The sequence below is a fragment of the Ammospiza nelsoni genome, chromosome 7 (assembly GCF_027579445.1).
Source record: "Ammospiza nelsoni isolate bAmmNel1 chromosome 7, bAmmNel1.pri, whole genome shotgun sequence".
Classification (NCBI taxonomy): domain Eukaryota; kingdom Metazoa; phylum Chordata; class Aves; order Passeriformes; family Passerellidae; genus Ammospiza; species Ammospiza nelsoni.
In genome coordinates, this window is record NC_080639.1 from 25,785,042 (window position 1) to 25,810,050 (window position 25,009).

A 25,009-nucleotide genomic window follows, 5' to 3' on the forward strand; every position below is an offset into this window, starting at 1 on the left:
CACAACCACAAGCCCTCCCTCACCATTAACTGTCTGCCTGTTGTAAGAGAAATCATGCTTTAGTAGTTAAGACAAGCAAACACAATGTCTATTCTAATTCACCAAATAAATTGAGAAGTTGTGTTTCCAAGTGGATTAGCCCTTCCTGAATTTGATTCAAGCTTGCTTTTTTTTTTTTTTTTTTTTTGAGTTCCCTTTTCCATTCAGGGAATAAATGTGTGTGGACTAATCTAGGGATGAAAACACATTAACACAACTGCCTCACATTGCCAAATGCTTGGAAAGAAGAAGGGAGGGCACTGATCCCATAGATAATTCACTGCCTGGGACAAAAAGGGGCTGCATAAATGTTGAGCTGAATTGTGTCCATCACAGTGCAGAACTGTGCTCTGTGCATCCTTATTTTCTCACTGCAATGCTAGTGTAATTGCATGCTTCAGTGTTCAAGAGCACATTGGAGTGGCTGGTTTTAGCTAGTGGTTGCAGCTTCTGAAAGGTACCTGTGGGGGAGTGGTTATGAGGATCCATTGTGCAGCCTCTGCTGATAATCTCAATGAGGAATTGCAGGATCCTGACCTTAGGATTCAAAGCACAGGCTGGAGGGACTAGAAGGGTGAATTCGATGGACTTACAGTGGATAAAAGCACATTTATGCTGTTATTGTTTCAGTCCTCAGAGAAACTGAATGGGGTGGGTAAGTCAGCAGGCAGAATTAGCACCTCCTCTCCCCTGGTGAGATACATGGGGCAGTCACACAGGTGTGCTTTGCCCGATGCAAAGATCTTCCATAGGAGTCTCTCACTGATAACCATTATCTTATCAAATGATTACCTTGCACCTCAGAAGTGAGAACTGCAAAGGCTAAAGAGCTAATTCTCTGGGCCCATCTCACAGGAAGCTGAGTGTCCTTTGTTATGTTTTTCACTAGAGGTGGCAAGTCCCCAGCATACATCTGCCACATAAGGAATTCTGTTCCCTTGGCCATGTTTGCAGCAGGCATCAAACCAAAAGCACCTTCCTGCTGTTTCAGCTGTTGCACTTCCAGTTTGAGGGAATTTCCTACAGGTAGCTTTTTGGCTCAAAGAGCTGTTTTACTGAAGCTGTGCTAGCCCTCAGCTAGGAATTTTGTTTGGGTTTTTTGAAGATTCATCTCTCCTTCTTAGAAGAAAGAAGATTTTAAATAAGTGTTTTCCCTGCACAAGCAGGAGGGTAGGGCTGTAATAAGACTATATGAGAGATCCAAAGGTGTCATTTAATATTTAGGCACCTTGAAGAACTCTGCTGGTGGATTCTCCTTTGACTTACCAGAGTCATGCCTGAAGTACCCAAGGGTTATAAGAAATCTTCCCAGCACAGCTTTAAGTAGCAGCTCTAAGTCACAGACACACAAACCATGTTTGAAGAGTTAAAAGTACTTCCTGTTTTGGTATGGAAGTGTGCCCCCTGCTATAGATCCTTGTGGCTAAAGCTAAACAGACACCCAATGCGTAAAATTAAATCAAAAGTTTTCATTTGTGAGCTATGAAGTAAAAATAAAGAACCCAGGCCCCAGAGACATATGACAATTCTGGATAGGCACTGTTTAACAAGGGGTAGAACTTTGACCTGTTTCAGACACACTTTAAAGTGGATTTTCAAACACAAGGAATTCTAATCAATTATCAGCACAGAATGACTGTGTCCATTCCACACCACTGATTTTAACACAAAGTAAAACAGAAGCATGAGAGCAACACTCCTGTAAAGCCACATACATCTTTATTCTCCACCCAGGCCAGCAAGGATGGGAAAGAGGAATGCAATTAAAAATAGCAATCAGCAAACAGTATCTTTAATTAAAAAACATCCAGACTAGAGCAGCCAGAAACACACTCAACAATCAGAATAACTGGAATTCCCTGCACTCTGACAGTGGCACATAAGCAGATATTACTTGATTCTGAAAGCGGGGTTGGACAAGACAAAAACTTGTGCTTTTTTCTATTACAACAATTGATAATTATTATATATTTTGCAACAGGCAAACTGCTACAGAGGACAATGGGCAAGAGAGAAAGCTATCCAGCTGCTTAGAGAAAAGTCTGAATTAAACTTTTACAAATAGCACCAAAACCAACCCCAAGCACCAGAACTAACCCCAAGCTTAAATAGCCCCCACCAAAATCAATGACAGAATGCCTTGAATTTAGCAGAGCCAATGAAAGCTTAGTTAAGTGTAAAGAAGTAGAAAACACATGATGGATTGTCCCAGCATATCCCCCAAAATGTGACCTCCAAACCCAGAAGCACAGCTGCACTGCAGAGGGAGGGTACTATGACTCCTGTGATGCTCCTTTGTGTCTATGTAGCAGTAAGAGGCATAGATTTGGTTTTGTCTCCACTCCAGAGGGCTGTTAACAATCCTGAAAGCAAATCCTGCAGCTCAGCAGACATTTCACGTGGATGTATTCTGTAATGAGCTGGTATTTATCATTCGAGCCCTCTGTAAGCTGAAGGCTCTTTGTGCTACTGACCCCAGCCTTGAACAGCTGCTGTTTGGCAGTGACAGCTGAATTGGGTTTGTCCCTCTGCAGCAATGCACACTTGCCAGCCATCCATTCCCCAAACTTGTCTGCTGCATGTTGGGGCCAAGATACACAATCCACCCCTTTCATGCCAGCAGCGTCCCTTTAGGCAAAGCGTGAGAACACTTGCCAGTGAACCTTCCTTTTCCTTAATGCTTATTAAGCATCACTTATTCCCATGCTCCAGCCATGTGGGAGCCTGCAATTTCCATGTGGAGAGTGGCTGCACTGGGTCACTACAGCCTGCCAGCACTGGCATGGCTTATCCTCAGCACCTCCATTAATTCAGAGGCATATCAGCCTGCCTGATTGGAACAGGCCTGTGAAAGGCATTCCACTGCTTGAACCAGTCCCAGGCATATGTCAGCCTCTTTGAATCCCACTAAACTACCTGATGTTGTCTCACAGATTGGGGTCTGTTTTATTATTTTTTTTCTGGAAGTTGGTAATTGTTTTGAAAGACTTCACCAGTAAAAAATGATAGTAGGAAGCAACAAACACAGCCTGGCTCTACCTGTGCCCAGGGAGCACCACTGCTTTCCCAAGTTTGGGGCCAAGACTGCTCTTGATATTTGGCTTGTGCATTATTTACTGTTGAGCCTTCAGCCAATGCTAAGAGGCTCCTTTGACCTCCCAGGGACCAAGGATACAGCAGGAACTACTTATTTCCCAGTGTCAGGACTAGAGGATCAGATGGAATTTGTTTATACATCACCAGTTCCCAGATGCTCTAACCAGGACAGTCAGTGTAGTCTTGAGCTCAACCTTAAAATGCAATACAAAGAATTAGTTTCTGTGAAATCCAGCTTCTGAATGGTTTCTTTTTACCATCCCAAAAGTAGAGCAGCAGTTCCCTCCCCCCGATAGGGAGACTGGGGAAATGAGACACTACAGAGACAGGAGTGACTGTGCAGCTGACAGACTGCATGTCACACTTACCTACCTACATGCAAGCAAATGGTGGGCTCCTCTGGCTTGGGCCTCACAGACTTTCCAGCAGCACCAGCAGTGGAACACTGAGAAAATTAACTATGTTTCAGATATGTTACTCAGTCCCCATTAGAATCTGCTACACTTTTATTTTGCTCATCTCCTTCTTAGGCCAAAACCCCAATAGATGATCGAGAATAAAGAACTTTTCTCGTAGTAATTTTTGTAAAAAACAATTAAAATTTCTCCAGCCTATGGTGGCCACCTCAGCCTGGTCAGGGAGCCTGCTATGATGCCATGAAAAATCCAAAAAGGAGGGAAACCCATTACAAAAATGAGACATGAGGGGAGGAGGACGTACGATGCATTGCTCTTCCACATAATTAAACAGGAAGGGGGATGGGGTGGGGAAGGCAACACAGATTTCCAGAGGCACGGATAGACGTGAACTTCTGGACTCCCCCATTCTGAAAGGGGAGATCCAACAGCTCTTCCATAAGAGCAACTTGAAAACCAGAATAACTTGTTTCAGAGCCCTTTGCATCCTAAGTGCCTTCAACTCCACCTCTAAATCCAGGTGCTGCAAGTCCACACCTGCATTGCAGTGAGATGTAAATGGATTGTCCCCTCCTTAGGAGCAGGCACCTCCTTAGAGCAGGTGTTTCCTCCCTATAATACACCTGTTTGCACTGCACACAGTGCAGTGCACAATGACTCCTGTAGATCATTCCTCCCTAGCAGTACACATAACAAGAGATCCGGTGCAGAGGTGTTCCAAGCACCTATCTGAGCACCTGCAGCCACTTGAGGGTTCTTGGTGACAGCCTCATCAGGTCCCCCCACACCACATTACAAAGCAAGCTCTGCTATTCCATTGTGGGATGGGACTGTTTCAGGTCAGTGCAGAACTCACTTGATTTGTTAGCAGCTATGCTGTCCTCGCCTGCCTAAGTTAGCTGCTCTTGTTGGAAGGACTGGGAAAGGAACCTTTCTAAGAAAACTGCAGGAACATCACACATTTTGCTATTTAGCCGTCACCTCTGAATGGGTTCCTATCTCTTGAAGTTCATCCCCCGAGCAGAGACTTCTTTTCACTGTGTCGTAGGTCACTACTATTTCCTATTGCTGAAAAGTAAAGTCCACCTTGACAGAAGTGGACTTTTCATAATGTCTCTGCTACTCCACAAACAGCCAGAGCCCTGCAGACCTGGATTTTCTTACAACTCCCAGAAGCTGTAAATAGCTACAACACATGACAAATCCTTGGAAAGCCATGCACCTCCCCACCCAGAGCATGTGAAGCTAGCATTCTTGCATTCTGTGACATTTAAAGAGGACTCTCAGCCCAATATTTTATTCATTAAGTTTGTGTTTAAATATGTATATATATTTTTTAAAAAAATCAGTGTGTTATTTTCTAGGTGAGAACACTGGTTTATGACCAAAATAGTCACCCAGGACAAAGGCTCAGACTGCTGAGGTGTCAACCCCCTGTGCAGAGCTCTTGCCAGAGAGACTACCTGAGATATTGTCAGAATCAAGTAGCTCAACAATGCTGTATGGAGAACAATCTTCCAAGCCCAGCTTGCTGCAGAGCCAGCCACAGAATCCTTTCTCCATATCCCTGACAGCGTGCCACCAGTACCCAAAGGACCATGCTACCTGGGCTACAGCTGAATACAGGCCTAGGGAGAAAGAAATAACCATAATTATAATTGGGTAGGAGATAATCAAAAAGGGACAAAAGGTGATTTTGTGCCAGAAGGTCCTCTCTTCATTATACACCAAGAAGATGTTGTACCATGTAATGGTTCCATAGTAGAATGAAACCACAAAGGACACTACAAAAATGATGGGGAGGCAGATGATGGTCCAGAGGACAATGTGAGGTCCTCTGTCTAGCCCAACATCACATTTCTTCTTCTTGTCAGGTACATCTTCTTTAGGAAGTTCCTTTGACTTAGCCAGTTCCTGCAGCTCTTTATCTGTTAGGGTGACGTGGATGTCCACCATCTGACCCTTCTTCTTTCCCCTGGTGATTGTTCCAGTCAAGGTGACGTAGCGGCTGTCTAAAGGCATGTTCCAGACACCTACAACACAGATAAACTCATCTACATCAGATTTATTTGCTGTATAAAGTATTTTGTGTAAATCTTCAAAGACCCCAAAGACAATTAGATAGTACATATGGAGTTGTATTTAGAATCAGATTTTAAAAGATGGAAGACAAGAAGCAATGCAGTATGAAGAAAATTACCACAAAAGAAAATGGAAGAAGAGCTAATGAGGAAAATGACAGGAATTCCAAATGATAGAAATCACAAGGGAGAAAACTCTAGTATCTCCACTAGGGAAAATACGTGAAGGGAAAGTGCTGCAAGAGTATAGGAGAATGAGAGAGAATGAGACAGAGTAACTCAGTTGAAAATGGTATACATATTTTCTTTGTTCATGGATTTATTCCTGAACAGCATGGACACTTGGGATTAATTAGATAAATATCACTGAGACTCTTGTTTTGGAATAAGCACATCCACACATGGAATTATACCTGAATAGCTAATATTTCACTTTACATTTGCATTGTAGCTCAATCCAAATTAATTTTTGAAGTTTAGAAAAACTTAACAAACTATCATAAAATTATTTTTGCATTTTAAGAGATCAGTAGAGGCACCAAACTGGACAGTGCTGGTATATGTGTTAAAGCTACAAAGGGTCTGCTTTAGCTTTCAAGTGACATTGGTATAGGATGGGCCATGCAGTAGTACTGGCCATAAACTCCTCTTTGGGGCTACAGCATATTTCCTCCTGGTCTTAATTCTGACTAGCTTGGAAGAAGGTCTTCAGAAACTCTTAAAAAGAGGCTGAGCAGCTTGAAGGGCTGCAAAAAAGTAGGAAGGCAGCAGGCAAGTAATGATAGGTCTGGGATCATGGGGGCACCTGGTGTAGCTGGTGGCCCAGGAGCATTTGAGCCCCTCTCAGCCTGCACTGCTGTCTCACTGGAGTATTTAGCCACAGGACCTGTCTTCCACACTTCTTCCTGCAAGGGCACCCAGGACAGATAGCAGAAGTGAAAGTGACTCGAAGATGCCCCGTGATGACCTTGTCAAATAATCAACCTTCAAGAGGAAGCTGTGCTGAGCGCATGCAAACAGAAGGCAACAGCAAATCCTAGATAATGAGTTAAATTCCCTATCAAAGGTAGAGCCACTAACTCCATCTGCTTCCATCCTTTCACTTTACAGGCAGTTGTTCAGGCATGGACAGCAGCTTGATCACGGCTTAGAAGGACATCATTGGCTTAATGCATGCATAGCACTGCAACCAGCACATCAACCCCAACCAGCACATACATTTAAAACTAAGACTGTAACAATAACCAAAGTTTGCAAAGAACTGCAGGTGACATCCCAAATCAGCCTGGAATGCTTTCTGTTTCAGAGCATTTTAATATATGAACTCAAGCTCTCCTTGCCTGCAGTCTTGGAGAGGGTTGGGCCCACAGTCACTTCCATTTGACCTTAGAGCATGATGGCATCAAAAACCTTATGTGAAGTGAGTGTTCTCAGGACTACATACCATCTGTCATAGACTGACCCAGGAACTTGGAGCCTTCCTCAGAGCTCTTCTCCCCTCCTTCTTCATCTGCCTGTTCTTCCTCCACCTTATTGTCATGCTCGGACCGATACACGATTATTGACTCGGGCCGGGACTCTTTCTTCTTCTTTTTCCTGCGGTCCATAGTGGCTTCCCCATCAAAGGTGACAGTGGTTGCCACAGCCCTTCTCATTGTGCCACAGCGAGGGCTCTGGCCTCCACACTTGCTGTCTTTCTGCACAGTCTCCTCCATCCCGCTGCTGCTCTCAGTCACCTCACCTGGCATCTTGTAGCACCTGTTTCCAATCCAACAGCACCAATCCTGCACTTAGAAGTCACTGATTAACAATGGTCCCATGGATGCTTTGTTCTGGTAAGATGTCCCACTGCTGGTATCCAAACTATGCACTCCATTTCCAGCCTAAAATGAGAGAGAAAGCTGAAAAAGTGTCTTTGTCTTACCAAGTAGAAAAGATTGGCAGAATTATCCTCAAAAGAGTTACTTCCAACTGGTTTAAATGTCATCTGAAGATCTCTATTACTGTCCTGAAAATCAATTCTCTTACATGCCTACATGTTTTGTGGTTTCTAATCTATCTTGATTCTTAGGGTCCAGTTTTCACTAGAACAAACCAAAGCTACTGGAAAGAGTATTAACCTTTATAAGAAGGGATTAAACATAGCCAGCTTACTGGATGAATTTAACATTCCTCTGCAATGCTGGAAACAAACAGAAGACAATAGTTTTGGCCCAAAGGCATCAGAATAAAGGACTGAAAACATAGATGAAAAAGAAGTTGACCGATTTAAGGGACTGGCCTAGAGACAACTGCAACGTGAACACTGTGCTTGTCCAGCATTACAACAGCTATATTGGTGCTAGCCTTTCTCATTTTGAGCTTCTAATGATTTACTCCCCTCTGCAAAGACATTACAAAAATTAATCAAATTATGTCAAAATGAGTGATGTTTCAAACTTTAACAATTTAGCAATATGTAGTGTTGCCATACTTTAAAAATACAGAATATACAGTGGATTTAAAGCAAAATTATGATTAAGATGACTTTGGTGGAGAGGGAATTGGGAACCACAGCAAATTCTTCTGCTTGTGCAGAGAAAACAACACAAGTGTTCACAAATCTTTTTAGCAAAAATCAATTTTTGCTCCTCATTCAAGCAAAGTTAACAGTGATATCAAGTGAAACTGTCATCCATGGGAAAGCTGCCTAAGTAAAAACATAATTAAACATGCATCGAAGCAGGCAAATCCTGTTCCATGAATATGGAAAAAGGATTAATGGTTCTCAGATTTCATAACATTTAAGGAAAGTGACTGTGCCAAGTATTCATGAAGCATTTAGGTACAAATCTGAATACAATGAATAACATTTTAACAACTCTGAAGAGCTCTGTTGAACATTTATGTGAACATGTGTATTTAAAAAAATGCAACTGACCAGTAGTTAAGCTTCTACCTAGTAACTGAGTCTTTCCTTTAACAGGAAACTAAGAAACACAAGTATCACAGTTTACAGCCTACATAATGTTGGGAAATAGTTTTACTTGAAAGGATGACAGAAAAAAGTTAAGCATTTTTAAATTTGGCAGTATGGTCCTGGTCTTCCCACAGATCTAAGATTTTGCTGGTCTGTTTTGAAATTTTGTGCAGAACTTTAGATCAACTATTTATGCCTGGTATGCTCACACTTAAACACACCACACCCACACAAAACTTGTAATTGTATCACTTTAACACCTAAGACTGTGCCCATTTGGCTCTATGGAGCTTCAAAGAATTCAACAATTCAGATTATTTTTGTGCATTAGAGAAAATAAATCTTCCCTGGTGATCAGAAGACACATAAAATGGACTTAAAAACCCCCTCAAGATTCAGTGTACCCTAGAAGTCAGACTACTTCTAAATTACTGGGCAGACAGTACTTTTAGCTCTGCAGCATGGCTGGAAGGAGTCTGTTGCCATCACACCTGCCATAAAATATGCATGTCTAAATTAGCAGACACACTGGAAAACTAATTCATGTAAGCTTTTGTTTGTTGACTTTTTTGTTTGCTTGGTTTTTGTTTTGTTTTTGTTTTAATGCCTTTAGGGATAAATGGAATTATTTTATGCAATGGAATAAACTCACTCTTTGTAGTAAATTCATTCAGGAAGTACAATAGACTCTAATATTTTTCTCTGAAAATCAGCTGTAAAACTTCATGTTTTGCATCTATAAACCCTTGAAATTAGGTGATTGAACCTAATGAGCCCCTGTGAGATTCTGCTTCCAAAAGTGAGGAAAACAGGCCTGGAAACAGAGAAACCAAAAGCATCACTTTTGGAATAATCTACTAGAAGTCTGGAGACACAGTAGTTGATTAGATTCCCAGAGTTCCTGGCTGTAGTTCCATGTTCAGTCCCTACTGACTTGAGAAGGGGATCACTTACAAGTAACATTTAAAAATAACACAAAAGCTACAGGCAAATATTTGTAGTTGGGTTTTTTTTTTCTTCCTTAAAGTTGATCCAGCTGTGGCCTTGCTTAAACTCACAGTGGATGATAAGCTAATGTCAGTTCTCAGTGTGATGCCAAAGCCCACAGGACTATGTCAGCCTTGACTGTGAAGGTGATATCCCTCCTGAATCTCTCCTAGACAGGCACTGGCAATCTGTGTCCTGTTCTTGTGCTCACCACACAGGCAGACCCTGATTAATGACCAGAAGATGCCCATGATCCCCAAGTTATCTTGCTGTGTCTGATGTTCCCACCCCACTATGGCAGCCACTGCCTCTGTGAGTTACCACCAGGACAAGAAACACCTCCACAGCAGGGTAATCTGAGAGTGGCAGCTCAATTTCTTCTCCTGCAGAGAAAAGGAGAGGGAATGGGCAATGGGGGACAAGCCCCTAAGAAGCACTGCTGCTGTGGCTGCGGCAAAACCCTTGGGATAAGGAAGTGAAGGAGCTCAGACTATTCTGTTTAAGGCACAAGAAGGTAACATCTGATGTCAGTCTGCCTACATCAAAACCAAAAGTATGTAGGAGATCCTTATGACCCAGCAGAGGAGGATATAGCAAGATAAAAAGCTGAAAGATGCAAAAAGGCAGATGTTAGGTAGGTGTTTTAACAAAGTGGGTAGGTGTCCCTTGGTATATCACTGGGTGATAAACTGTCGGGAAACTTCCAAATCTGGACTGGGTGTCTTGGCAGAATTTTGGTCACCTATACTTGACTAGAAGAGGGAAAGTCCTCTGGTTTGCATTAGGGAGCAGTCAGATTGAAGATCAAAAAGACCCCTCCTGATCTTGAGCCTGTTCTCACAGTACATGTTTATTTTTGTCTCATCGGTTTCCCAATGAAGCAGCTAGAATATCCCCTGCCAGCTGGTCCAGAACTTCTGAACACAGCACTTCAAAATACCACCATCAGCCCTACATCCCACAGCTGAGTTGTGCTAAGTTGAACAGGTTCAAGCCTCAGTCCCATTTTTCCTGGAAATATTTTCTCTGTAGCTGCAAACAAGAAATGGGCTCTTGTAGAAATCACAGTAGTGTACAAAGAGCTTCATTTTCCTCTCTTCCTTTTCTTTACCACTTCTAAGAATAAGGCCAGCCCTCAGCACTACACAGCTGTCCACAGCACCAGTTCCTTCAGCCACACACCAAAATCTTCACCCTTTAAAAGCTGAAATGGAGCTGAAACATTAACAATTGCTGTGCATCTCATACTAGTGATGCCCCCCACGTGGGTGCACAGGGGCAGGCAGGAATCTAATAACTGTCCATGGGAGGGAAGGAAAAGAAATGGTCACATTTCAGAGATAGCAAGGAGCAGGTTATTAGCCAAACAATTTGTTATTAATCTCCATATGAAAACAGATGGAGAACCCTGGGGAGGCTGCTCTGCAAAAGCACTTTGTAGAGTAATTTTTAGAAGCACAGTCTTCTGTTACTATGCAGGAAAGCTACGGCTGCTTATGCTTCCTGTGACAGTAATAGTCTTTGACACACAAAACAGGAGCCTAAAAGCTTGGCCTTGCACCATTTAGGTCAAAGGAAGCTTCTTCCATTGGTTTTCAGGGTTTGATCCTTCTGCTAACAGAATAGAAATTATCTGGTTTGAATGCAGACAGGGAGGAAGAGCCTTCCTGCAAGCTAATAAAATCTTTGATCTTAAATCCCAGCTAGAGCACAAGTAACCTTTTTATGACTGCTCAGAGCAGACATGAGAGGAAAAAATGTAGACAGTAAGCAGCAAGGAGCATAAATTTTTATTTTTATAGTCACATAAAATGTACAACACATAAGAAGAACTGGCACAGCATCTTCACTCACATCATGCAGGGGTTGTCTGCAGAAACAAAAAAACAACCTGTGCTTTAGAAGCACTGTGATTTATGGAGGATGGGGAAGAGATTAAGGGAAATCTACCCCAGAGACACCTTGAGAGAACTTCCCAGCCACAGATCTTCCTTTGCTTGCTGCATTTACTCCATAACCTCTGCATCCCCATCCCATCTCCGCTAACCCGCACCTCTGATTTTGTGCATGTGCATGTGTGTGGTTTTGAGCACGCATGTTACCCAGAGGATCTTTTCCAATCCCTAGTATTTTTAAAGGGGTTATCTGCTGTAACTGCAGGGGCAAACTGTGAAAAATAGGTGGTATTAGATGCATCCAGCTGTTCAGGACAGATCTGTCTGCCACCAACCAATCGTGTTATGATGAAATGCATTGGTCTAACGCAGAACATGCAGCCCCGAGGCCCTAGAAAAACACGTGACAAGACATATATAAGAAAGCAAATTTAATTCACACTTTATGTGGGAAAAGGGCCAAATGGTAGGGCATCCTCCACAGCTTTGGATCTGTTTTAAATACCTAAATGACTCCACATTATCTTTCACATATGCATTCTCACCTGCTAAAACAGAGGATGTCTGTTTCCTCTTTATTTCATGTTGAAATAGATCAAACTAGATTGCACAGTTACTTGAAACTAGCAAATACTCAAGGCTGTGATGAATGACATATTAGACAGTGAGGCAAGAACAGCTCCTCTCTATCAGTACCAGGGTCTGTGCAGCTTGTGGTGAGCTTGACAGGGGATTTATCTCACTGAAAACACTAAAATGTTATTTTTAGCCATACAGATTCTTCACCAAGCAGCTCCTTCTACAGGAAGGAATGTCAAAGGAAGGAGGGAAAAAACTACCCCTCCTAGCAGTAGCTGATTTCAGACTGCATTAAGTGTCTGTATAACAGCAAGAAACACAAAGGAAGTCATCTGCCTCTGCCACCCCAACAAGGTAAAAGAAAGGAAACACCAAAATTCAAAGTTCACACCCTCCCTGCTTAATCCATTAATCCACAGGCTTCCAAGCACTTTCATTTCTTGGAAAGAGAAACAAGAGAAATGACCATGCTCTGGGCGTGCTTCCAAGCAGGAGCAGACTTCAAGCTGGACTGCCACAAGCAGAGGACAGCACTGAGCACCTGGGCAGAGGGAATAACACAGTAGATGATCCAAGTCACCAAAACCTTTACAGTGTTTGCTAGTGGAGCCGCCCATGCTCCGTGCCTTCCCCTCAGGAGCAGAGGGTGCTGAAAGCTCAAGCTAAAGGCAAAGGGAGGCACAGGAAAGCAACATCATTTCTGGGGGCAAGCACTGCCAGACCCAAGTTTGCCCAGTCCCTCCAGTTTACCACAGGCACACAGCTCCTGCCTGTTGGCAGGTGCCATTAGGGGAGCCCTGCACCACACCATGAGCCAAACCTGCTGTGGCCAGCTCAGCTGTTGACCATCACTGGAGCTGCAGCAAGACTGGACTTGCTTGGGTGTGGATTAAGGGCTTCCTGGCTCCTGGGGCCATGCTGGGTGCCTCAGGACCTTTGCTCTCCCTTCCATTCTTCCACGAGACACCAAATGCTCACTGACAGCATTCTACAGATACAGACAAAACACCAAAACAAAAAGTAGTAGAGAGATACATTCCATAGTATCACTATTGTTTCTGAATGACATTTTTAAAAAAGGATATTTTTAAAAGTCAAGGACATTTTGCAGAGTATCTATTTTATGAATCAGTTCTTTTTACTTTCCTTTGCCGTTCCATAACTTTTCCAAATGTGACAGAACAATAACTGCTGTGCAGATCATTTATTACTGAAGACTGGAAGACAGCATACAAGAATAGCTGAGCATTTTTATTTTTTATTAAATGCAATGTCCAATCAATTTTCTTGCATACCTACTTTTAAAAAATCCCCCAACTGTACTAGTCTACCTTTTTTGGAGCAAAAGCCTGAAATGCTATCTTGCCCTCATCTTCCCACTTTTTTGATCAGACTGCTAGAAGAAAGAGAAATTGTGATAAAAGACATAAAGCTTCTCACTGCCTCCACATGGATGATATCTGTTTCTTTATGTTTATTATACAATGCTAAAAATGTCAAGGAATGGCATGGGCACATAGCCTTTAAAGAGAGCCAAGGTTTTAAAAAGAGCCTGATTTGGAAATGGAAGGTTTGAAATCTTGAAAGCAAACCAAGCTTTTAGATATGCGTCTTGAATAAACTCAACCAAAGACTCTAAATTTTTAAGAAAAATTAGATTTCAACTGTAGAGGCATGCTTTCTCTGCTGCCCTGCTCTACCCCTCACTTCTGGACTTGCCAAAACAGGCCATCCTGCACCTCAAAACAACATGTGCTCATTGCAATCCCTACCCCATCTCCCAGGTCACTGCTGGATCACACTGTGCCATAGGAACATCTGAACAAAGTCAATCCCACCAACTTTAGTAACACATTCTGCCTCCACAGCAGTGCCTTCAGTCTGGGATCAAGTGCAGCATCTATTTTTATTTGTAGAAGACCCAACTTGTCCTTCACTGGTTTGGAAGATGCACTAGAACTTGCTGCATACACAAACCAGAGTGCAGAGAAAACACCTTCTGCATAGCATATACACACACATGGGGAAGTAAGAAGTACTGGGAGCTGCTCCAAAGCCATGAAACACTGGTGGTGGGTGTGAAGCACCTGTGCTAACACAGAACTTACTAACCAGTGCTAGCACAGGACTTCTGCTACAAACCTGACTGCAGGGAATGCCAGCGAAGAGCTCCGAGACCTCCATCACACCGTGCTCTCAAGAGAAGGTTCCAATGCATGCTGGAATCTTTTCTGACCTTTACAATAACTAGAAGCAAGGACCCTGGTTAACACCTCAGGCTTTTTTTCCTTCCTTCCTACTCAGAAGATCCCTGACAGTCTCAGTCCCCTTTCCCACCCTGCTCTGTGCTGGCAAGATCAAGCACCCCAGTCAGTGCTTTGCTCTGACAAAATGAGGAGAAACCACACATTGAAATACCTGCAATTAGAGAGGAAGCACTTGCAGCCATACAGCCTAATGGAAAATACAGTCAATTGTGAATCCAGTCTGGACAGCATTATCTGAAAATACCAACAACAAGCTGCATACACACATCCTGTGGTTCTTCTTTAGACAAGATATTTGGGGGCTTCAAATCAGAGCTTTCTCTGAGTAACACCTGGCTGCAGCCCAGGAGCTGCTGAAGAGCACAACTGCACAGACAGTAAACTAGAATATTCCCCTGGGAGTGATTCAGGATTGTTTAATGCATTGCACAGTAAATACAATCTAGGATATTTAGACAGTATCTCCAGCAGCAGGAATTACTTGGCTCAGGGGAGTTGTGATTGGATACAAGTGCAGATAGAGACCTGTGATGCCAGGATATTAAAAATGCAGCATTTTGAACTGCAGACAAGTGAATGCTTTAGTATCATTAGTATGGTATTAGCAGGGTGTGTATTTGTTTAGAAAATCTTTCTACAAACCTGTTTCGAACTGTTTGATGCTGATATTCTATATCTTGCACCACTGTGAACTCAGCTTTGAGTGGGATGTCTGTTTGGTATGTCCTTTTTTTTTTTTAATCACTGGAATGAAATTGCTAGGGATAGTGATAAAATCCTGATAATCTTCTAATTAGACTGAAATCCCCCAAGACATAGCTGAGAGTAAAGTGCCTTTCCTCCCTAAAAAGATTAATTGACCAGAAAGGCTGAACATCAGCTGGGGCTGACCAGGAGGCTGTTCTGATAAGGAAACCAGAAGCCACAAAACAGAAAGGCTCTCCCTTGCTGTTAAGAGATGATGGAAGGAAAAGCAGCCTCAAGAGAGAATGTACAGACAGGAGGAGAAAGTAGCAGGAATTTCCAAAGAAGAATTGCATAATCCCATAGAAAGGTCTAGAGAGATAAGGATACAAACTCACACCAGCTTTCCTTTTGTTTTGGCTCAATCTAAGCATTTCTTGTAATGGGAGAACAGACATTATTGTTGTTATATTTTGTGTGGTTTTTGCTGTCCCAGAAGAAGAAAAATATGAGCCTGGGGCACCAACAAGAGTGGGGTCTGTGACAGCAGATGCTACTGGAGTGCAAGCCTGCATTTTTCTGAAGGCTAACTAGCAGAAATCCTCTATGAGAAGCTGTCTCTAGCCTTAAAATTTTATTTCTGGCACTAAGATGCTTTCCATTAAATCTCCTCTGCCCTCACCTCCTTGTGAGACTGCTGACCCCAGGCATACCTCTCACAGGGTTTGGATCCTGTGGAGGTTTCTCTCCTGTTTGAAGCCACTTCTTCTCTCAGGTTGGTACTTAACTGCTCTTGAGACCTTTCCCCTTGCCAAGGTGGATTCTGAGCTATAGGAGGGCACAGACACCCTGAGGGACAGCATGCCATAAGGAATTCTCAAGGGAGTACATATCAGTGCCAGGATTTTTAAAGCATGGCAGCAGACTGGACTGGCAGGTGTCATCAGCTGAATAGCTGAGCCATAGGCTGGCAAAGCACAATGACAGCTTTGGACAAAAGGAGCCTTTTCTGAAAATGCAGAGTTTCCTATTCATCTCAATAAATTGAACTACTTCATTCAAAGCCAAGACACAATCTGGGAGCTAGGAAATCTGAAAAAACAGGAAATCTACTTTTTTCTCTTCAATATGTAAATAAAAAAGTAAATGTTCAAGAATGACATATGCTAATCCTACAACTCCAAATGAGCTGACAACTGGAAAAAACTACTGAATTCTTTTTTTTGTCATTTTGACTTTTGAATGGTTGATGTTTCAAGCAATAGTTATACCAAGGCAAAAAAAGTCAGATGGTTAACTTCAAAAAACAAAAATTAAGACTCCAAGGCTTTAAATGCAGATTTATTTTCTTTCAAATTCAAGCTGATATATACTGGGAAAAAAAAGCTATCTAATCAGACATTATTTTCTAACACATAAAGATTCAAAATCTTAACATTAAGTTTATAGAGTAACATCAATATGCAAAAGCCTTATGCTTACTGAATGTACCACTGTCTGTGTGGAGTGATAGACGGACATGTTTTAATGCTCTCTATCAATAAAAGAAAAGTAACATTCCTTTGTGATTTAGAAAATACAAGCATATGAGAACATTAAAATTGATTTTAGTTAATAAGATTTTCTTCCTTTCAGCTTAAATAATTTTTAATTTCAATGACTGGGGTCAAATCCATTCACACAAAGGTACATGTGAATTCTTAGTTGAAAGGCAACACACACAACAGTGAACAGAAGCCACTGCTTTGCTGAAAATGTCTGTGAGCATTGGTTATCCCAGCTCTATTTTTTGTGAATACATTTCGTACCAGAAGGGGCTACCCTCCACTGAATGCCAAGGAATGGATGTTTCTTTTTCCCTCCTCCTTCCTCTACAGTCTTGATGCCTTTCCCCTTTCTCCTCCCATCCATCACTCACAGAACCCTTACTTGTGTTCAGCCCCTTATTTACGGCATTTCCGTGGCTATGGGGAAATTCCAGAAACCAAGCAATATATCCTGATAGGGAAGAAAAATTCCTTGATAGTGCTCTCTAGGAAGAACACTGAAGTCAAGGCGGTCACATGAGTAGAAAAGCCCACTGGATTTTCCTTGGAGCCATGCAGCTCAGTTGGGATGGCAGGCAGGCTGGAATATGAAGATCTAATTCACTAGCACAGATGAGTGCTTCTCCCTGGGATTAATTAATGATTGCTCTGATACGGCCTGCCCAAGATATGTAGGGCAGCCAGAGACAGTTAATGGGAATCTGTGAAGTCTCAGATTGTGAAAGATAATTAAAGGGAAGAAAAAAAATTTTTGCAGTGTCACTCACAGTGCTTCACGTTTTGCCCCCAGAAAGTGGAATGCTTTCAACACCGATGTACTCTGCAAACACTGACCCACCCAAAAAGGGCAATTTTGTCTAACAGTTGCCTTATTGGCCTAAGTCACCATGCAGAAATGCACCCCTGTCTTGTCACCTTTCATTGCAGGTGAATGAATCTGGACACCCGGTTAACTTCTCCATGCCTCCCCTCCCATACACTTAAAAGGAGGGTCTACAGCTTCCATTAAAACACACTGAACTACAGGATAAACACATTATGCTAACATTGTCCCCGATTTAAAGTATTAAACCTTAAAACATGCTTTTGGAAAGTAAATACATTTGTTTCACAAATGAAAATCCCAAAACAGACTCAATGATTTTCCCACTTTACTTATACGTCTTAAAAAAAACCCCAAAACCTCACTCTCTTCTCACATTAGCCAACTCTCCTAAGGCAAAAATAACAAGACAAAATTGAGACATACTTTCAAACATCTCTTCTATTGAAAAGGACAGAGGAGATGCATGGAAAGACACTGAACATGCACACACATGCTGCTGGGCACATCAGCGCCGGTTACAATCACCTGACACGGACAAAGATGCTCTGTCACTTCACTGTGGGACAGAAAAGAAAATAAAGCTGCCTGTCCTCTGAGCAGTTAACACCGAGCTCAGTTAGGGCCAGACACCACCACCACAAAGGCAATTGAGCCCAAAATGACTCTAGTGGGGACATGCTGAACGCTGTCACCTCAGCCTTCGCGGCCTCTTCCCTGCACAGTCCATGCCCGGAGAGAGGACTGCCCGCCCGTGGGTCCGTGGCAGGCGCACACCAGCACCTTCTCCTGTCCGTGACAGCCTCCGGGCTTCCCCCCGGCTGCTCCCGGCGCGGCTCCGCTCCCGGGGCTCCTCAGGGTGCCTGCCCGCGTCCAGGGGAAGGTGACCCGAAGCAGAACAGAACACCACGGCGACCCCGTCCCTTGCAAGCGGACGAGCCCGCGGCTGCGGGCAGGTGGGCGCTCACTACAGCGGCGATCCCGCGGCGCCACCGGAGGCACCGACCCCTCCCGGGCGCCGAGCGGTGTCTGTCCGCGGGGCGGGACCCGGCGATACCGACAGCGGACAGCCGCCCCCCTTGCCTTACCTGCCGCCCGCGGCGCCGTGCCGCCCCGCAGGACCCGGGCACCGCCGGACCCGGGCACCGCCACCGCCGCCGGCACCGCTCCGACGTCCCCGGCGCCGAGCCCCGGGCGGGCGGGGCCGCGCGTCACTCGGCGGGCGCGGCTGAGGCGGGCAGGAGGGGAGGGAAGGAGGGGGAAGATGGCGGCGGCGGGGCGCGGGCTGCTGGCGGCGGGGCTGTTCCGCGGGCGGGTCGCCATTGTCACCGGCGGCGGTACCGGCATCGGCAAGGCCATCGCCGCCGACCTGCTGGCGCTAGGTGGGCGCGGGCCGGGCTCCGCAGGAAGCCCCGGTGGGGCAGTGGGGCCGGGCGGGTGGTGGGAGGGCGGATGGAGTTCGAGGAGCCGTCAGGAAGTGCCCCCGGGCTCTGCTGCCTTTCGGGGGCTGACGGTGCCAGGAGCCCGTGGGTGGGACTTTGGGACAGGGTCAGCAAGGGGCACGAGGTGAGGTTGGTGTGGGGCTGTGCCTTTTGTCCCGCAAAACACTCGCTGTTTAAACACAGAGGTCAGCGAGGTTATGTTAAACCGGGACCCTTTCTCTCCGACTCTCCCTTCAATGAGTTCTCGTCTTGCTTTAACTTACGAGGGCTTACGAGGTTGTTGAACATTGATTCTTACAGAGCAGTATCCTTAAACTGCTGCCCGCACAGTAACTTCTTAGAGACGTGGTGCTTCTCCCAGTGTCTGCGGTTTCAGGAATGTCCTGAAATTGAAGAACATCTTCATGATGCACAGCGTAGCTTTTCTTTCCACTCTGAATACAGAGAAGTGGTAAAACCTAGAACGAAAGGCAGTCCCTGACTGTCTGATATGAGACCAGGAGAGGTAGGAATGACTCCTACATCCACCTTGCAACACCTTTCCTGCAGATTTCAGCTCTGCTAGGGATCATCGGCGTCAGCCTGGGTTTGGGTAGTTCATTGTCACGATTAGATTCAGCGCTCAGAATGCCAGCGCTGGTGTTACAGCTCTCGGTGTCACACTCCCGTGGTTTGCATTATTGGAATGTGCACCTCTGCACTGCATAGTAAGGAGCTTTCTTTGTTAAGGCTCTGCTGGGAGACAGCTCTCCCTCTCCTGGCCTTTGTGCCGCAGCTTTCCACTTGCTTTGTACAGCTGAATGGAAGATTAGTTCTGTTACCTTTGTATTACTGGGGAAATTAGTATTTTTTTTTTCAGGTGTCCTTACATGCTGCTTTAAAGAGGTACTTTTTAAGCATCACCACAATATTGGTTGGTGATGTTACCCAGTTACCTTAAAATTGTGATTAATTTGATTTTTGCTGTTTTTCTCAAGAAAAATGCAATAACAAAAGTGTGTCCGTAACAGCCTAAATAGAACACAATAGAAAAGAAATCTATGCAAAGCACGTGAGAAAAAATTAAGAAAGAGCTATACAGAGCTTAAGAGTGACTGAATAACCTTCATTACCTGTAGACCTTCTGGTTACTCCTGACAAGATAATGATTAGGAAATATTTCCATGTATACCCTGCACTTCAGGTAAGGGGGACTGGTTCTTACAGGCATAGGAGCACTGACACATAATGCTAGTTGTTATATACATTGTTTATATAACCAGTCTCCTTTGAGGCCTTCTGGACAAATTTAAACCTTTTATCTGGAAACTTGTGCCCTTTTCCCTGACCCTATCAGGAAATGGTCCAGTCATTCTTTGTGAAGAAAGTTATGTTGTCAGCTTGCACAGCATGTACCAAATGTTCTCCAGTGATTAGAATCTCTCCCTCTCCCAATTAGTACATTTAGCTAAAATATAGTCTCTTACTAAACCTTATTCTATATCAATGTGTGTATTAATAAGCACTTAAGTTGATAGATACAACTGGGCTACTGTGATTCAGTATTTTGTGTTAATTGGTAATTGTGTGTGGCATTTTATGAACTTTGCTTTAGTTAGGTGGTTGTGCAAGGGACTGGAGTTCTTAATTAAAAAAAAAAAAATCAGGAGACCTCAGAGACTACTGTCTTTATATAATGTGTTGTTTTAAGATAGCCACTAATTAAAGGTGAAGCTCCTATTCCTAAGGATATGTAGTTGTAAAGCTTCCCCCCTGGAAGAATTAAACTCCTCTATTTTTAATATTTATTTTAATATATAGTTTCACAAGACTGTCTGAGTCAGATGAACAGCTTGTTTCCTCCCCCTAGTTATTTTGATTTGATTCTGGTGTTTGCTTGATCACATGAGAGGCCAAATTCCACTCTGCAGCAGAGGTGGGGGGAAAAAACCCCACGCCTGGCAAGATATTAACTTTTTCCCTTTTTTTTGGTTGGTTGAGTATGGTTTATATTAAAGTATTAAAGCAGATGAGCAGCAGACCTGATATGAAGAAGAGATTACTTCTGCTGAAATGCTAAGATGATGGAAGGAGCAAGCTGGCAGCAAGACCTCCTTGCTTGCTTGGCTAGTAATTTGCTTATCCATTTGCTTATCATTACATGAAACTGCTTGCTGGATTTGCACTAGGAATTAATTTGGTGTCCTTTGGTTTAGTCTGTGTAGTAGCAATTGCTGTAGCCTGAAAGCTGTCCTGAGTCCACTGGTGTCTCAGAAGAAATTAGACTGGTTGTAGTGTGAGTGCTTGACTTAAATTTGGCACCTGCATTGTTTTTTCTCTGTAGAATGAATCCTTCTGCCTCCAAATGCTGAAAAAAAGGAGCACTTGAGCTCCTGCCTGATTTTTTTTTTCTCTCCTTTCTGCAGCTAGGATTCTGCAGAGCCACAGGGAGGGCTCTGTTCCCACTGCCTGTAGACTGCAGATAGGGATTAATCTTGTGAGGCTATTATCCTTTCCTTCAGTCTCTGTAGAGTTAAAAACCAGACCATTACATTTACTCACTGCTACTCAAAATTACAACCAGTTGTACAAGAAGATTATTTTTGTGGTTCTAAGAGCAAGCATTTTTTGTAATCAAGACCTGCTGAAACATCTTTAAATCACTTAATTGATAAATGAGGCAGCTGTGTGCAGAAGCAGCAGAAGTGATGTCTGAAAGCTGCTTTGCTGACTCTGCAACTCACAGGTTATCTTCTCTTCTGCAGGAAGGAGAGGAAATCTTGTGGCCTTTTTTTTTTAATTGCTCTTTTTCTGGCACAGAGGGATCTTGTTGCTTAGAAGCATTTGACATCAGTATTTCTCTCTCTTGCAAGAGCTTCAACACTGTATTTTCTAGTCAGTGACTAATAAATGCACATCCTACAAGATATCTCCATGATGTTACTAAAAATATAGCAATATTGTGTTAGCTGAATGATGTTTCATTTTGTCTCCACACACAGGCTGCAGTGTTGTCATTGCCTCTCGTAAATTTGACCGATTAAAAGCTGCAGCAGAAGAGCTGAATAACAGATTTGCCTCTGTGAGTCCTGCCCAAGTGACCCCCATGCAGTGCAATATCCGCAAAGAAGAAGAGGTAAAGATTACTGACCTTGTTCTGGGGCTTAACATATCAAAAGCATTTTGTGTATATAAGTTCTCAGATCTCTAAAGATTTCTGGTCTTTTCAAAAGTGTGCTTCCCCAGGGAAGATATTTGTTAGCCACCTAAGCAAAAAAGCATGTGTAAATATTGGCAAATATATTTCTGACCATGCTTGTATGTTTCAGATATTTCTGGGAGATGCAGGCCTTGGAACTGGCATGTTCTACAGGCAGGCAGAGCCCACTTAGCATGATTCTTTGTCACATTGCTGTGACAGAAGTGAGGGGGTGTAAACTTGTGAAGATGGAGACCTCAGAATAGTTCCTTCAAACAGGAAGGCATAGCATGAATCTGAATGCTTGTGACTTGCCACAAGTGCCCTGCGTTGTCAGTTTGGCTTGTAGTAAGCCAAAAACCCCATAGATATATAATATTTTAGCCATGTCAGAAATTTTAGTTGCAGTTTGAGGTGTGCCTCATTGTAAGCTTTGTTACTATTCAAGCTGATTTTTAAATTTTTTCTTCATATTACAAAAAATGGAAGATCTGCTACTATTCAAGTTGATTTTTGAATTTTTTCTTCATATTGCAAAAAATGGAAGATCAAGAGCAAAAGTACATAATCCAGGTTATTCAGAAGTCTGCATGCACCTCCTAATTTTTTTTATCTCTGTAATTAAATATTTAAAAGTCCAACTTCAGGTTGGATTTTTAAGTTTTTGAAGACAGCTAGAAAATCCTCCAGTAACCACTGATTGCTACATTTTTTTAAACCTCTCAAAGTCTCTCTTAACCTAAATATTAATGAACTTCAGTAGCTATAAGGATTCTGGAAATATCCTACAATATAGCCATAAAACAAATAAAAATTGAAATTCTTCCCTTGTGGAACAGTTCGTGCCATAAAATATTTATAGTGCTCTACTCAGACTTTCTCTCCTGAAGGAGATGAACCCTGGGGCTGTGCTGTATGTCACTTCACCTACCAGTGAATTTTAGGTGTGTATTTACTGGCATCAGCAGTGCAACATAATAGGTTATGGCAGATGTCAGAGGGCAACTTGCATGATTAAAGCTATAGGAAAGCAAAGAGGTAAAGAGGAAAAAAGGGAAAAATGCTTTCTTCAGGTCTCTTTCTTGGAGAGAGCACTCTGGCATGCTTAATAACCTTCTGCAGGTGAATCTTATTTCTACATCAGTCTGAAATTGATCAGTGAGAACTACAGTGTTCTGTGAGATGGTTTGGGGTTTGCTTGGATGGTGAAATGAGGTAATCTCCACTAAACTGCCATTCCTTCTTTGTTTCTTAAGTGTGCTAAGTGCCTCTTTGACAAAACAGGCTTAAGTGGCTTTGGAAGTTTTTGAAGGTGCTTTTCACGCCTTCTTTATAATGCTGTGTAAAGAGTTCTGTGTATGGGTAGCCATACTGATACTTGAAGAAACTTCTGTCTTTGCTATTGCCTTGCAGTTTTATCATAAAATTGTCCTGTTTCCAATTTAAACTTTACCCATTTACAGGCACACCAGAACTTTCCTAGAACTTTTCATATGATATTTGTGAAGCTTCTATTGGATGTCTCCTATCAGTGGAAGTTCTCTTCAACCATTGTCATTTCATGTCTGTTTCTATTGAAGACTGGCTTCAGAGGAAAAAGGCAGATTAAACTCATGTCTTGAACTTTTCAGTCATTGATTTAGTCTTATAGTTTGACTCACTTCAGTTCTGCAACTGCTCTTATTTCTGTTGAAGTCCTATTTAGAAAAAAAATACTAAGAAAATTTCATAAGCCTTTTGCTGACGATCTGAACAAGGGATGCAGTTTCTGTTGCATGTTAACATAAGAATTTGTGTACCTGGTAAATATTTCTCCATTCCAGATGTCCATCTACAAGACCAGATATTTTATTGGTTGGAGACATCCTGACATTCTTGTTCTTCAGTTTGTGCCTCTCTGTCTCTGTTCTCTTCTGGTAATGCTGAAATTCTCAAAGACTGCTAAATCCTGACCAGGTGTTACCTAATTTCTAAATTTACTGTTGGACCAGAAATTTATGTTTTCAGCTCTCAAATTTGTAGTGAGGATAGTGCTTCCTTACAGTGAGGTACTTTGGTTTGTAAGTTGTAACTAGATAAACTCCAATTAACAATTGTTAACTTACTCTGCTGAAAACTCAGTCCGAACTGAGGTGTATGGCAGATTTTCCACATCCCACTGCTTACTGTTGCTTATTTATTATGTCTCCTAGAGCAGCAGTGGTGAAAAGTACTTTTTTTTTCTAATTTGCACTTGCTTGCCTTGTGGAAACTAGAGGAAAAGTACCTTTAGGCTTTTACTTTGATTCAAAGAGTGTTGTACATTCATGTTCCAAACCTACTCCATTCTTAACTTAAAATTTAGTGCCTGGGACTTGGAGTCATAGGAATCAGTAAAAGATGTTGTTAAGGATTTTTCTAGCCTAAGAGGCAAATATTGAGTAGAGGTAACACAGTAGTATAACTCACTTCAGTATTTTCACAAATACAGGAAGAGCTTCCTGTTGCAGTGGAAGAGGGGATGGAAGGGCATGTCAGCTTTTGGTTTCCCTCATGAAAGAAGTGGGACTAGTTACAACTGTGTTGGCTCTGTGTGCTACTCATTAGCAACATTACAACTCATTGTTTGCTTTCAGCTTAGTGTGAGTGAAGAGTATTTACTTCAGAAATCCCAGGAGCACATTGTTAGGTAGAGAGGAACAGCCTCCTCAAGAATTCCCTGTGAGTCACAACATCCTCCTTCTTAGCTCTTATACCAGGTACCAAAGAACATGTGCAGGAGAAAAACATTATAAATGTTTCAACAAGAAAAAAAAAAAACAACTTTGGAGTTCAAGCTCCCTTAGATGTCAGAAGTGATCTATCACAAGCTTCAAAGCCCAGGAAGTTTCCTGAAGAAGTACATAATTCATTTAATATATCATTATCTCTGACATCTCACTGAAGTCTTTTAAAGAGTAAGTCTTTGTTTCAAAGGAAGCCACCCTCATCACCTATAGGATCAAGCCATTTCTTTTTACTACAAAATGCCATTTTT

The 25,009-nt window shown here is 42.8% G+C and overlaps 2 protein-coding genes across 4 annotated transcripts in view; one reads left to right on the forward strand and one right to left on the reverse strand.

Annotated features, from left to right (window-relative positions):
• Window positions 1-25,009, forward strand: part of PECR (peroxisomal trans-2-enoyl-CoA reductase) — a 40,031-nt gene that overhangs the window by 3,693 nt on the left and 11,329 nt on the right. The window contains exons 1-2 of one of the 2 annotated variants that reach the window (XM_059476479.1): window positions 18,638-18,755; window positions 21,797-21,930. In XM_059476479.1, the coding sequence (XP_059332462.1) occupies window positions 18,638-18,755; window positions 21,797-21,930 (252 nt within the window). Of the gene's footprint in view, window positions 1-18,637; window positions 18,756-21,796; window positions 21,931-25,009 lie in introns of those variants that run through there. The other variant, XM_059476481.1, reaches the window with a different exon arrangement.
• Window positions 1,775-18,550, reverse strand: TMEM169 (transmembrane protein 169). 2 transcript variants are annotated; one of them, XR_009418821.1, is made up of 4 exons: window positions 18,462-18,550; window positions 7,077-7,515; window positions 3,508-5,584; window positions 1,775-3,329 (listed from the first exon to the last, which is right to left on the reverse strand). XR_009418821.1 is itself a non-coding variant. In XM_059476442.1 (3 exons), the coding sequence occupies exons 2-3, from the start codon at window positions 7,378-7,380 to the stop codon at window positions 4,962-4,964; spliced, it is 927 nt and encodes a 308-aa protein (XP_059332425.1). In that variant the 5' UTR covers window positions 7,381-7,515; window positions 18,462-18,550; the 3' UTR covers window positions 1,775-4,961. The 2 variants fall into 2 exon arrangements, 1 of the variants encoding a protein (XP_059332425.1); XM_059476442.1 differs by having other exon boundaries at window positions 1,775-5,584.

Bases quoted from the DNA above. Each gene is read 5' to 3' on its own strand.
- TMEM169 (XM_059476442.1), bottom strand. From the start codon at position 7,380: ATGCCAGGTGAGGTGACTGAGAGCAGCAGCGGGATGGAGGAGACTGTG. The intron at 5,585-7,076 runs GTATGTAGTCCT...TCTGTGTTGTAG, and splicing joins GGGTCAGTCTATGACAGATG to GTGTCTGGAACATGCCTTTA.